Source organism: Gordionus sp. m RMFG-2023, chromosome 3 (genome assembly GCF_954871325.1).
Source record: "Gordionus sp. m RMFG-2023 chromosome 3, tfGorSpeb1-WG-v2, whole genome shotgun sequence".
Classification (NCBI taxonomy): Eukaryota; Metazoa; Nematomorpha; class Gordioida; order Chordodea; family Parachordodidae; genus Gordionus; species Gordionus sp. m RMFG-2023.
This window is the reverse complement of record NC_088777.1, coordinates 24,390,516-24,405,196: the sequence shown is the minus strand read 5'-3', so window position 1 is coordinate 24,405,196 and position 14,681 is coordinate 24,390,516. Positions and strand designations below refer to the sequence as shown.

The following is a 14,681-nucleotide window of genomic DNA, read 5'->3' as shown; positions in this document are numbered from 1 at the left end:
TAATCTTGAAGAAAAATTTACTACTGGATATCGGTTTCGATGCAAGATGTGTCGCAAAATTTTATCCTCAAATCATACAAGCAGCTTTAATTTGAAAAACCATTGCATAGGATATTTTGTTCCCACACTGAGTATATATTAATTACCAAGCTCAAAATAATCATAATCTAAAATTTTGCCAACCACTGGTAGAGTCTATGCTAAAAAAAAGGCATTGAGAAAAGGTCAAAAAAACTTTATTTTTATTTTCTATTATACAATTATATAAATGAATGATTTATTGCTTGATTAGCCATTTAAATTGGCTTAATTTACAACACAATCTATAATATTAATATATTGCATTAATATAAAATTCAAAATTAATATATTATTAATTACCTTGTGTATATAATTATATTTTTAAAATCTTTATTTACCATAATTTAATGTTATTTTAATATTTTTTTATAAATGAATCTAAATCTCAGATAAATTTAAATTTTGAAAATTAAAAAGGTATTCTTTTTTTATAATAAATACAATCGCTTTATATAAATTAAATTTCCAGATCTGTATGAAGATGATAATGTAATAGCTGCTATCGTTCATCCTAGTTTCAAATTAAATTGGCCATACATTAATTTGACTGAATCTAAAGGGCAACTGGATAGGCTGATGGTTGCCTCACGATACTAATACTATAGCAAGATCGAAACCGCGCTTTTCCATAGACGATTATTTTGAAATAAATAATAATAATATTATTGAACCTCTAGATGTTTTTTTAAAATCTAAAATTACTCATTTAAATGTTTTTGATGATTTTTTTCATATAAAAAGTGTGTTTATTAAATTTAATACTGCGTTGCCCTCAAGTGTTAGTGCTGAACGATTATTTATGGCAAAGCGTATACTTTCTGATCGTCGCTCGAGACTTGGGGATGAGAGTAGCGAAATGTTATTATTATTAAAGTTCAAAATAAATAAATTATATATATATATATATATATATGTAACAAATTATAGTCATGTTTTTATACCAATATTTTATTTGTGGAAATAAAGTTACGTAAAAAATTAAAAAAAAAAATCAAAATAGCGTAAAAAGAAGCTTTAGCTACTTTTTTTTTAAAATTAGCTAATAGCGCGCTACTCATTTGAAAACGATAGCGGTAACGATAGCGCGCTACTTTAAGTAGTGTTTAACAACACTTGCGATGGATGCTGTTAAAATTTGCGAGTTAGTCATATTTCTTTTGGGAATTGTTGGGATATATGCTTGCAGTCGTGCCTTCATATTTGTTTTTTGATTCCCACATTTGATTGGCGCCTGATATTTCAGCTTTTTGGGCATGAAGGATATTAGTTTTTTGTAACCAGTCCAAGAATTCAAATATAAATTAGGCGTATATCTCATCTTTATTTAGTTTTTCTATTATAATAGTTGGGTTCAAAGAACAGGGGGCTAATATATATAAAGAAGCTAAACCTTGGGTTAGAGACCTGCTGATCCAGCCGAATTCTGCCCGTGTGCAGTTAATTACAATAAATTATACGAACGTTTCGTGGCCCCAAATATTAATATACATATCCAATATTTATTGTTTTAAAATTTAAATTATTTTTTTGCCTATAAATCCAAAACTATATGTTGATTTCAGCTGCCTAACATTAAAATGTTTTTTTTAAGAAAAACGCGACAAGAAAAAAATATATGATTTTAAATGCTAATTTTTGTATTTTGTACCAAACAATTTTAAGATTCCTAGGAAGGTTTAATAATTTACTGAAATATTTTAATATAAATTTATTTTGTTTTTATATATAAAAAAATTAAAAAGAGCGGCATGAGGGTAGGACTTGGTAGTGGAACAACTGTTGTCTATGCTGCCCAGAAATTAGGTATATAATTTTATTTTAATACAATATATATGACGATATATTACCAGAAATTTAGGGAACACTAGAAAAACTCAATGCAATACCTTTGAAATCGACTATATAAAATTATTCCACTTTCGCTCATTAAATTTTTAAAGAAGTTTAATACTCAAGCTTATATGAAATACTCATATAAAAGAATTTAATGGGCCGTGGCAGACTTTCCGTAAAGATTTAACGGGTCAGGCCTAACTTTTCATAAAATTTTTATAAACTGGGCCGGGCAAATTTTAAAAAAATGATGACGGTTCGGGCCTAACAATATTAAATAAATTTATAATAAGTCAGGTCGGGCCGAGAAATTTTTTTTATAAATTATAACGGACTGAGCCTTGAAGGCCTCTATATTACTTCATAAATTCCGAAATCATATAAAAGTTAAAAAATTATTAAAAAGTTTGTATATATATATATAAAGTTTAAAATAATATTAAACATCATTTCCCAAATCATAAAATTTAGAATTTATATATAGTATATCGATTGCTATTAAAAGATGATAATGGGGAGTTTATTTATTTTCCAGGTATAATTGTTATAAAAAATATATAAATGATAACTCGAGAGGTAAAACTGTTAGTAAACATTTCTTTTTTCTCTTCTTTGTTTGTTGATACTGATGCTTATTAAATTAAAGCTAATAGAACAAAGACCAGGAATGAGCTAAAAATAGCTTGCTCTTATTCATAACAAACATAACTTATGCTATACCTATTATATTAAGAAACACAGATTAAATTTATAATATGCCTAAAAAACCTATGGATTCTAAAACAAATAGATTTTAAATTTAAAAAATAAAGTTATCTAAATCAAATCTTTATTTCTTTATCCTTAGATAAAAATGTGAGAGAACAAGAAATCGAATTAGTTGAATACATTTAGAAGATTTATGTAATTATCAATTTAAATTTTTATTCTCAAATATTTTGCAATAGTTAATTCTTCATATCTTAATTAATCTTCGGTCGTATCAGACCAGACTTTGATGTCGGACCCTTTAGTCAGAAGCCACCGCCTTGTACCGGACCGAGCCGTCAGTTCGACTGCAAGTTTGACGAACACTAGTTGTAGATAAAATACCACTAAATTTCATATATTTAATAATTTTTTTGGTTTTCATATCATCTTTCGATAAAACTTATTTCATATAAATCTATAATAAATAGATTTAGGCCAAGTGCGGCACAGCAAGGCATTCAATATAATTATATTTTGCCTAAACAAGACTCCAGACCTTTCATATTTTTTGCTATCGATAGTTAGATAGGGATTGAGCTAATTTTTCAATGATTTTATAATGCTTGGCATGAACTCCTTATGTCTATATTAAGAACGCCTAACACCCATTAAATTTATTTTCATAGGTAGTACTTGCACCGTTTTTAAACGCCTCTATTTGAGTTGATTTTAAAAAACGGCTAACTCAATATTTTGTCTAAAATATATTACGCCAGTCTGAAGATTTTACTCATAGATGGTACAAAGTTTTGGACATCTATTAGTGAAGTCCAATATTTTTTGGCTAAAATATTGTGTTAGCCGTTTATAAAGGCTCAAATCAAGTCATTATTGATGTCTTTATGAAAAATTTTACTTAAGTTTTGCAGTGAAAAAGTTTCAAATGATTTGGTGGCAATTTTTTTTAAATGGTAGATAAATAGAACGTCAAAGAAAATTGAAATCGATTTTATTCATAGAATAAATTAGTAGTGTATTTATTTTTGCTATGAATGTGATAAATAAATGTAAACTCTCCACGGATGTTTGCTAGCCATCGCGAATAAGAGTGAAATCCTTTAAAGTATCTAATTTGTTATTGATAATATTCAAAATCTAATAGTATTTTGCCAATTATGTATCTTGATTGAGTTTTTTAAGTTGAGCACATTAATCTTGAAAAATTTATAAAATATTTATTTTATAGGGCAATTTGACATAAAAATTGATAGTGTCAAAGCGCTATTGAGTTGTGTTTATTCTTGACTACAAAAATTTTAGTTTTAGATGTGCTTGATACATTATTAAAATTATTGGTATTTTCTTTAAAATTTAGAATGGCTAGATTTATGTTTGTTTGGAATATTATTTTATTAGAAATACTGAAAACTAGTATACAATAATATCCTCATCAGTAGAATTATTATTTATCACCAATCTCATTACATTATAAATAGTGAAGTTCATCTAAAACTTTTTTGAAATATCCCAAAATAATACATAATGCTCATCTAACTCTTTACAATAATAAATTAAGGTAATTTCCACAAAAATATGGCTTGCAATTATAATTTTGATTAAATCAAACCAAACTAATTTTCATATAATACTCAAGCATATTTGACTAATATCCAAATTTTAATTAAACAATGTGAAGTTTATCTAATTTTAAGTAAATCTAATTAGAATAGAATATGATTCGAATTTAAATTTTGATAATTATACCCATATTCATATTATCTAACAATAATTCATACTTTTTTTAAAACAATGGATCAGCGAATTTGTAATATTTTTTGGGTAAAAGAGCAAAACGGACTTTTATTTATTATTTTAAAAATTTATCTCATGATATTGCATATTTATAAGTTGAAAATAATAAATAAAGAGCCAAACCAACCAATAAAATTATTTTTAATTTAGCTGTCGGATGGGTTAAACAAAATTTAAATAAATAGGCTAGCGAGCTGGTTTAAACAACGGGAGTTCGGATTAAAACTCACTTATTGCAGATCTTTAATTCATACCATAATAAAATTTTTAATTCAAGTATGTATTCTAAAAGAAGATATCTTGTAGCTTTAGGGCCAAAATTCTCTAAAAAAAGTATTTATTAAATTTTCTCATCTCCTAGGTTATGCATTCCGGAAGGGAATTGTTGGTTGCAAATACAGCTATACATGTATAATCATAAGCTAGTTTTTTCCTTCCTTCAATGGAATAAGAGTGAGGCCATCTAGTCTTTTTCCGTCAGATGTATTGAGTCCTACTGGTTTCAGAGTGGATAGATACCCAGCTTAATTAAGAATATTACCTAATAGATAATTTATTATTTGACTTCTCCCCTTACTGAATTCACAATGGATAGGATGATAGCCATTCGATTTGATTGCCGTTTTCCATAAAATACAAGTTCAAGGAAAAACAATTAGGCATTCTAAGCGCAAACTGCGAAGTTCCTCAGCACTAAGGTGAAGTCCCAAATTCACACTAGGAATAGCTTAAAATCACTCATAGTTATTATCCAAGTCGGCAATAACCCGCTTCAAATTGCAACGAATTAATGAAAGATACGGAATGAGCAATCAAATGAAGGTCCCAATATTTTTGAGTTGTACCCGCTGGAAGGCTTGAGGTTTTCAACTTGTAATCATTCCTTGTAGAAAGGGCCTTCATCAGCTGAAAGTCAGGTGAACTCTTGATAGGTTGCAGGCAGCGAAAGCGATTGTTTTTGAAGAACGAATGCCAGTGCCACTAAACCTGCTAGGGAGAATTGCTGGTTGCCAAGCAAAAGGTGAAAATTTTAGGTTAAGGATTTTCTCTATAAGAGATTTAATCTCCTTTTCGAGAAGGTTTAAAATACCATCAATTAAATAAACCGAAGATGACCAAAAATCATGTGTGATTTTGGAAATTAGGAAAAAGATTTTTTATCAAAAAAAGAGCGTGTTAGGGTGGTATAGGGATTGTAAGAGGGGAGTTGTTTCCTTTAGTAATGATAATTGTTAATAAAAGTTTGAGAACTAATTATCCTTCCAATTTGTGAATACAGATGAAACAGCTTTTCATGAGTGGGTTGGAATGAAAAACAATAGGAAGTTGGGAAATTGATAGTATTTCATACATAGATCAAAATTTTTGATTATAATTTGTATGTTTTATGAGGCAAGGGTTCAATTTAGAGATTACTCATATTTGTTGTTGAGATGTTGTATGATCTGTTGTATCTCTTTGCAAAAAAGGACAAGTCTTAGGGGATCACCTTGCTGAATCCCCTCTGATGATTGGATATTATAGGGTCCATACTGAAGGAATTCCCAAACTGTTGTTGATATTAGAAATATATGCAAGTAAGTCCTTAATGAAACAGGATACAAGGCAACTTCGTTTTGTAAAAGCATAAACTAAGATAGTGCCATGATTCTAGTAAAATTCTAGTTGCATGAGAAGCACTTTAGGATTAAATTTAAGACCTTAATTTTATTAGTCTTGTAAAATATATGGTGGTCTCCTCCTTGGACCTATGTTCGCCGGTCTCCCCACGAATATAAATATTTTAAATTATTAAATGAGCATCATATGCACAGTATTTTGATTTAACATCTAGGTGAGTTAATAAAATCGGGGAAACTGATGGATATTAAATGCGTTCCATCATCATATCAAGCTAAACAATTAATCCAAAATGCAGGACTGAGACTTACATCGTTAGATGAATCTAATTTGGTAAATTAAATGTATAATTTTATATTAATTTTAAAAAGATATTATAGTTAGAGTCATGTAATATAGGCTTCTAGATTTGTCCAATCTCAATGATAAGAAGCGCAACTCGACTTTAATTATAAATGGAATTAGGATATATATATAAATAAAATGCGGTCCTTGAGAACTTATTTTTGGTTTATTATAAGGAATATTTACTAAACAGGTTAAACAGATGTTAAATTTCGGAAAAATTTAGTACGGGAATCACCGGCCAGATTTTATTTATTTCTAAGACACGATTTTTACAATTACACTTTTTAAAAAAATAGGAAACAAAATAATATATTTTCAAATTGTCTAATCATTCGCTTTTATCTTTATCTGTTTACGTTTTATTTTTAACTCTTGCTTTTATTCATTATTTAATTGAAAATTTAATCGGAAAAAAGAATCAGTTAAAATATAAATTTAAAATTGATTAGGGCTAAAACAATACATTATCGATGATGTATCAACCCTAATTGCGATGGTCATTGATTATCATTATTAACATCTTATCTATTATATTTTTTTTATTAATTAATAAGTGGTGATTCCTATTTCCTGAATATAAAAATTTTAATTTTTATTACTCATGACTATTAAAAAATCTTAAAATACCCTAACTCAAGTTACAGGCGGTACTATATATGGTATCTTAACCATTGCACTTATCACAATCTCCAAAAAATTTATAATAGTATTTCAATTACGAAATTTTATAAACGATTATTTTATTGATAATATTTTTAAAATAAAATATTATTACGCAAATTAATTGCAATGTTAGAATTTATGAAAATTTTTAAAGCATATAAAATGAAAAGTGAATTTGACAAGTTTCACAGATAAATCTAATTTGTGGTGCAAATTATACATCCTCGTTTTCCAGCATCAACCTTGGATAATAATGGATCACTTAATATATTCATTAAAATCATTTACAACATCAAGCAAAATATATTAGGTTTCTCGGTTTCAGCAAAAAATATAAATTTACCTCTCTTTGTTTAATATTTCTAAAAAAATTGAAACATGGTTATTCCTCCTGGCGCCATTCCTTAACACGACACTTTACCACTCCAACATTTTATCATTCATTCGATAACTCGTCATATTGTTATGAGAAACGTTGATAAAATTTTTTAAAAATTATTTACATTTAAATATAATATATCTATAATTAATTTTTTATAACAATTTTTTTTATCCTATATATTTTTTAGCCAAGGGCACATGACATACAGCATCGAGCTATTTTTAAATATTATACCAATTAACTTGACTAGGTGATTTAAATTCAATCTAATTATGCTATATATGTACTTCGTCATCCCTTTTTTGGTACCTGTGTCCCTATAAAATTTAAAAAAGGTTTAGGTTCTTAGAAATTTTAAGAGAAGAGTTCTGATGTCTAAATTTATCCCTGGTTTGAAGGTTCCGGTTTCAAGATTTATACCAGTTCCAAATTCTGGTTTAAATTTAAGGAAAACTTTATAAAAGTATTAATTTAAAATAATCAAACCTTAATTTTTTTAATTCAAATTCAATAAAAAGATTACAATAAAATAAAATTTTGATTATAAATATTAAAAATACTCATACCTATATTTATAAAATAATTTTAAAAAGAAAAATATTTTAAAATAAATAAATATTATATTTCAGTTAAATCGGCGGGGCTTAATGACCCATGTATAGATATATAATTGGATCGGCAAATTTCGATCGATATTCTTGGTCGCAAGTCCTTTTTTTATCACCTATGATTAAACTTAACCTTTATCCTATTGTTTTGAATAATTTTAGACATACACTAATCTTTGCCATAAAATCTGAAGGAACATCTGGTAAATTTAAAATTATAAAAAAAATAGGCTGAGGGCAAATATGGCACATGATTAATTTGAGCCATTTTTATTGATGCCTGTTGGAAAAGAATTGTTGATGCAAATAAAATCAGAATATTTGTTTATTTGCGCCAAAGTTGAGAGTTAATGCGAGATTTATTAACTTTAAAATTATATAATAATCCAGGAGGAGCTTATTTTTTTCTAAAGTCAACTTGGTGTTTCCGTCCTAGATGGGATGATATATAGTATATCGGAGGCGACCTCGTGATTCCATCACTAAAATTTTAAATAAATGGTATTTTATTGCATTTAAAAAATTATTTGTTCGTTGTTTAACAATTTTGGTTGTTGTTTAGAAATAGATATATGTCGTTATTAACCTAATATTCGTTTAATCCTTTTCGTAATATATTATATTAGCTATATTTACTAAAATAAGGTGACAAATAATCGGGAAAAAAAATTAATTTAAATTTTATTTTGGAAACTATAATAACAATATGTCTGATTGTTATTCTCGGTGCAAATGATGTAATATATGATTTAGATTTTATAATGCAATATATTATAATTTTATATGTGCAATTAATATTATTTTATATGTGTAGTATATATTTTATTATATGCACGTTAAATATATTTTTATATATGCAAAATATGATTTTATATGTGTAATTCTTAACCCTTCAATACTCTGGTGGGGTATATGAAACCCCAGGCATGCTAGAAATAATATTACATAAAAACGGTTAAATATTATGATCTGGATTCTTCAGTAGCTTCATTAAATATATCTTATAATTTATATTCCAAATTTTATATATTTTGGTTGAGTAGTTTTTAAGATATAAGCATTTTGTGACTGATTGGGATTTGTGAGGCCCCACTTATATAAAATTTATTAGAACAAAATTTTAATATCTTATATTTTGAATGAGATATATTAAAAAAAAAACGTAAAGATTTTCTCTGGTGGAGTTATTTTATTTTTATTTTTCACCACCTGACTCATTTCTCAATTATTTTTATCATTTATTTTTGCAGATTCTGAAACTAAATATATAATTATTTAAGATGTAATATCATTTTATTTGAGGTGATTATGACAATATAATTAATAGTGAGGATGAAGATTTTATATACGATGATCATGATAGACAATCTGAATTAGATGAAGAAGAAATGTTAGCTGAAGACAATAAACTATATTATTTAGGTAAATATGAAATCATTTATTATAGTATATTTCTCTTTAAAATTAGTTAAAAAAATAAGTTTACTAAGAATAAGAACTCATCAACAAAATTTAGTTTTTCATCTACCAGGAGTAAAAGAATAAGGGAAAGAAGCTGACACCATTTCACTGTAATTGGAAATTATATTGGGGAGAAATATGATTATAAAAAATATTATATATACATATTGTTAAAAGAAAAGTAAAAGAAATATATTTTTTATTTATATTTAAAAAAAGGAAGTAAAGTCACTGTAGGATTTATATTTTGATTTAAAAATTTCAAATAAAGAAAATGACAACTTATTAAGCTTGGTATAAGATTTAAAAAGGCTGGGCCTATTTTTTTTTAAAAAAAAATCAGCCTTGGGCTGGGTCGGACCTAATATTTTATAAAAAAATTTCGGCGATATTGAGTCAAGATTTGGAAATATTTTTAAATATATTTAAATTTATCAATTTTATATTGAATTTTTTATTTAAAATAAAAATATTTGATTTTATTTATAGAAACTAGAGACGCCATGCTATATAACATATATCTTTCATTTTGAGTAATATAAAAATTAATTTCTATATTTAAATGGATTCTGGCCGTGCCGGTAAACATTTTAATCAAAAGTACCCCAAATTTAAACAAATATTTAAATGGTAAGAAAATGAGATTAATGTATAATAAAATAATAAACAAAGCTTTAATTATTATTAATTAGAATGTATAAGATTTAATTTATGAGTTTTATTTTAGCTTACTTTTCATTTATTCGAACCCCGGTTCTAAACCATAGGTGGATCTGAACTCCAGGTCTGGACCCCGGGTTCGTGCTCAGAGCAGGCCTGAGCATATAATTGGGTCGTAAATTTTACGACCAAGCAAATTAACAACATTACATACAGGTCTCTGATATATTTATTACCTCAATATAAATATATAATCGGAACATATGAATTTTCATTATATTAATTACATAAAATCTGTAAAAATTATATTTATGCTCAATAAAAAATATTCCTAAATAAATTTTTGCAATGTAAAACCTATTATTCTTGCTAGATGAAGGTTTTGCCTAACTTAAGCCCTCCTATTCTGTGGACACACTGAAAGATATTGGGTTGGTGAATGGAAGGGTTAAAATTTTTAAAACAATGTGTAGGTGAATTTGAAATATATTTCAGGCAAAATGAGTAACTGATTTTTATTTATTATTAGATATTATTTTTTTATTTCATAATTTATAAGTTTAAGTAAAAGAATTAAAATAATACATAAAGAGCCAAATCAACCAATATAATAATTTCATTGGACAGGCAAGTTAAACAAAATTTTTAAATAAATGAGCAGGCAGATGTACCAAAACTTGCCCATTGCAGTCCTGTAGTTAGGATGACATTGGAAACAACAGATCATAATAGTTTTATCTCTGCTAAAGAATCCTGATGGAATTTTATTATTTCCACATTTTATCATAGATTATCATTTTATTTTTAATCATAATTTAAATTTTATTATATGATATATTACATTTTTATTTTCCCAAAATCAATTACATTTTTTTATCTCTTTATATATCTTTTTTTTAAACAATAATAAAAAAAATAACTAATACAAATTGATGTATAAAAAAAAATATTAATATAAAATTTTCACCGATTAAATTTAAATATAAATTGATATATAAAAAAAAATCAATTGCCAAAATAAATAATAAAATAACATCTATCAACATATTCAACATTCCACCCTCCAAAGAAATTCGGCTTACGATTTCCATGGATAAGTTGAATGGTAACGTCATTAACATTCATGATCACCACGCAATACGCTACCCATGTTCATGGTGCAGTCTTCTTTTCAAACCGAACAATGGCTTGGTAAAGTAAAGACAACCTCTAGCTAATTTCCAAACCGGATCGCTTGTGCATGGCATCTGACATCTAGATTCCTTTCGAGCAAGGTTTATTTTGTCGTGCTTCAGCCAGCAATCCAATTTCTGAGTCGTTGCATCGATCTTGGCGCACGGAATTCTCCTTGAAGGTATGATCTTAGGCACAGCATCGGGCTTCAAGTGAACTTTCTCTTGTCTGACGATTTTGGGTTTGTAGGAGTAAGTTGATTCGAGGTCTTTTTTTTGTTGTCGAGATTATCTTCTCGAGATCATTCTCTACATTACCCACTAAGAACGTTTTTAAAATGTTGTTGAAGGGGTGGATCCACATACGTCCTAGCAGGGGGATTTTATCATAATCCACTACAATGGCCTCCATTGTATGTGAGTTTCCTTCATACTTAACGTTAACATTGGCAAGACCTAATATCTTGATAGCGCTGCCGTCATAACCAATGAGTCTCATGCCCGTCTTACGTATAGCAGTTAGGCCTACAGTCTTAGCTATCAGTTTCGGAAGTATACTATACCTGGTACCGGTGTCAACTTGCATCAACGTGGGTATGTTTTTGATGCTCACTGTCACGTTTTACGCGTCATATGTAATATCCTTGACCCCCGTATTGTACACATCCAAATTCTGCAGATTTTATTCTTTAAGGTCTGTGTTTGAGTCGTCGTCATCATCAATTACTTCGATGTTCATAGCATGGTTCGTATTCAATTGACAATCACGATCTTTGTAATCAGAAGATCTATTGTAAGTATTATTGTCATTTTTGTACTGATTGGGCCTCGACGAATATTTTGAAAACCATTAATATTTTGAGGGTTGTGTCTGTGCTGACCACGACTGGGATAGTTGGTTCGGTTACTCTATAGCAATCATCCCGCCGATCAGGGCTTTGATGATGGTCACAATGAGAGTCGTGGCGATTGCCATGGACGTTGTACCCGCTATTGATGTATCGATCGTCGTAGTAGTTATCGTTGCGATTATCGAAACGGTTGCGGTTATAGTGACAATTATCGTAGCTTTGATCAAAACGATTGTCGTGGAAGTTGCTATGCCGTCCGTTGAATCGTTTGTCGCGGTCGTTTCGTCCGTTGAATCGTTTGTCACGGTCGTTGTCGTAGCGTATATCGTAACGTTCATCAAATCGTTTGTCACAGCAATAGTCGCAGCGTAAATCGTAACGTTCATCGAAATTCTGTGCGGGGCGATTTTCATTGATGAACTGGGGCTGCTTGATAAGAGATTTACCATGTGCATGAGAGTTCTGAATGGGTTTTGTTGTTACGTAACTATTTTTGACTCTGCCTATGTGATTAACCTCTTGTACACCAGGTGATTCATTCAAATTTAACAATTTCATCTGCCCTTGATGCCACTTGGGTCCGCGGTGTCTTCCTCTAGACCTAGATTATGTCTTCTATGGTCATAGAGCTCTTGACCGCTTTCCTGACATCTTTGGAATACGAAGATACCACTTTCTCAATAATTCTCTGAATGCCATTGAAATTACATTCTTTATTGAGTCGTGCTACACGCGTGACCCAAGCTGAGAATGTCTCGTCCTTGCCTTGAGTTGCAGCATAAAATAATGATAGTTTAGCGTTCTCGGTCTTCGATGGATGTTGTAACTTGAATTTGCCAAGCAGGGCGATTGGGTCCTGGAAGTCTGCCTCAGTGCAAATTGCCCCAATATTATTGAATTCGTTATCAGGAAGACTTCGGAGAAATAAAGTGGCTTTTTCTCCGTTGGAGATCTTGCTGGTGTTGAAGAAATTCTGCAATTTCCCTTTGTAGGCGATGTCATCGCTACTAAATTTGTGAAAATCCAGCTTGACAAATTCAGTCATATATGTGGAATTGTTCAAAGCATCCATCGTAAGAGAATTATAATCGATAAAGGCGTGAAATAGAATAAATGTACATTGCAAAATCAAGATCAAATTTTGAGATAGTACTTACGCAGAGTTCAAACGTAGATTGGCCTCCATGTTGGAATTGAATTAATTCCACGTTTTATCATTGATAATTATTTCACATTTTATATTGATTTTCATTTTATTTTTAATCATAATTTAAATTTTATTATATGATAAATTATATTTTTATTTTCCTAGATCAATTACATTTTTTTTATCTTCATATATCTTTTTTTTTAAACAATAATAAAAAAAATAACTAATACAAATTAATGTATAAAAAAAATGTTAATATAAAATTTTCAACGATTAAATTTAAATACAAATGGATATATATAAAAAAAATAAATCAATTGCCAAAATAAATAATAAAATAACATCGATCAACATATTCAACAAATCCATTCATAAATGATATGCGTCTGCCACTTTTATATTCCGAGGTCTGCAAATGACAACATTTTCAGGCCCAATGGGAATTTAATTAATGCCCATCACAAGTTTTGCCTGGCCTAATTCCAATTTTTTTAAAAACTGTAACAAAGTTATAAATTGTATAAAATGCAAATATTTATTAGATTGTGAGAATATTTAGGCACAAAACACTCCTTGTACAATGTTCACCAGAGTTTTGAGATAATATTTATCTAAATAAAATTAGTTAATTTTGAAAAATAAATATTTCACCTGTAAAAATTCAGTTATTGATAGATACTACAAATCAACATATAACAATTTTCTAAATATCAACCTAATTTGCCAAATACCGACCAAAATTTATTAAAATGTAATAAGACCCTTATTATTTAAAATATATTATAACGGAATCATGTGGTCGAGTCTGGCCTCCTATATATCACCCCCTCCCCCTCAAGGACGGAACCACCAAGTTGGATTAAGAAAAAAATGATCTTTGCTGGGATTCAAACCCATAACCATCAGATTTGTAAGCGACGCTTTTGCCGATTAAGCCACAGACGCTTTTCAAAATTAACGATTTTTTGAATATATAGTATAAATAAATTTGTCTAAATGAAAAATAAACAAAATACAAATTTGATGGGTATTACTATAAGGCAATACCTAGCCTATCATTAACCTAAGAATTCTTAAATAAATGAATGTTTGATATGGTATGATATTATCATTGGACCTAATAAGCTATCGTGATTTTTATTGGACGAATATTTTTTAAATAATTGGCTATTACTTTGGGACACTTCTGACTAACACGGCTTTTATATATATTATAGATTGACAATTATTGATATCAGATTCAATATAGGAACTAATTTTAACTTTTAATTTAATACTAATTATTTAATGTCAGCAAAAAGTTAAAAAAATGCCAATTTCTGTATCCTTAATCCCCATTATCACTAATAT

At 28.5% G+C, this 14,681-nt stretch overlaps 1 protein-coding gene across 1 annotated transcript in view; it reads left to right on the top strand.

Annotated features, from left to right (window-relative positions):
* Positions 1–14,681, top strand: part of LOC135926197 (ribose-5-phosphate isomerase-like) — a 59,008-nt gene that overhangs the window by 26,361 nt on the left and 17,966 nt on the right. Inside the window, exons 3-4 of the mRNA XM_065461955.1 lie at positions 1,824–1,884; positions 6,251–6,369. Coding sequence (XP_065318027.1) covers positions 1,824–1,884; positions 6,251–6,369 — 180 coding nt within the window. The remainder of the gene's footprint in view (positions 1–1,823; positions 1,885–6,250; positions 6,370–14,681) is intronic.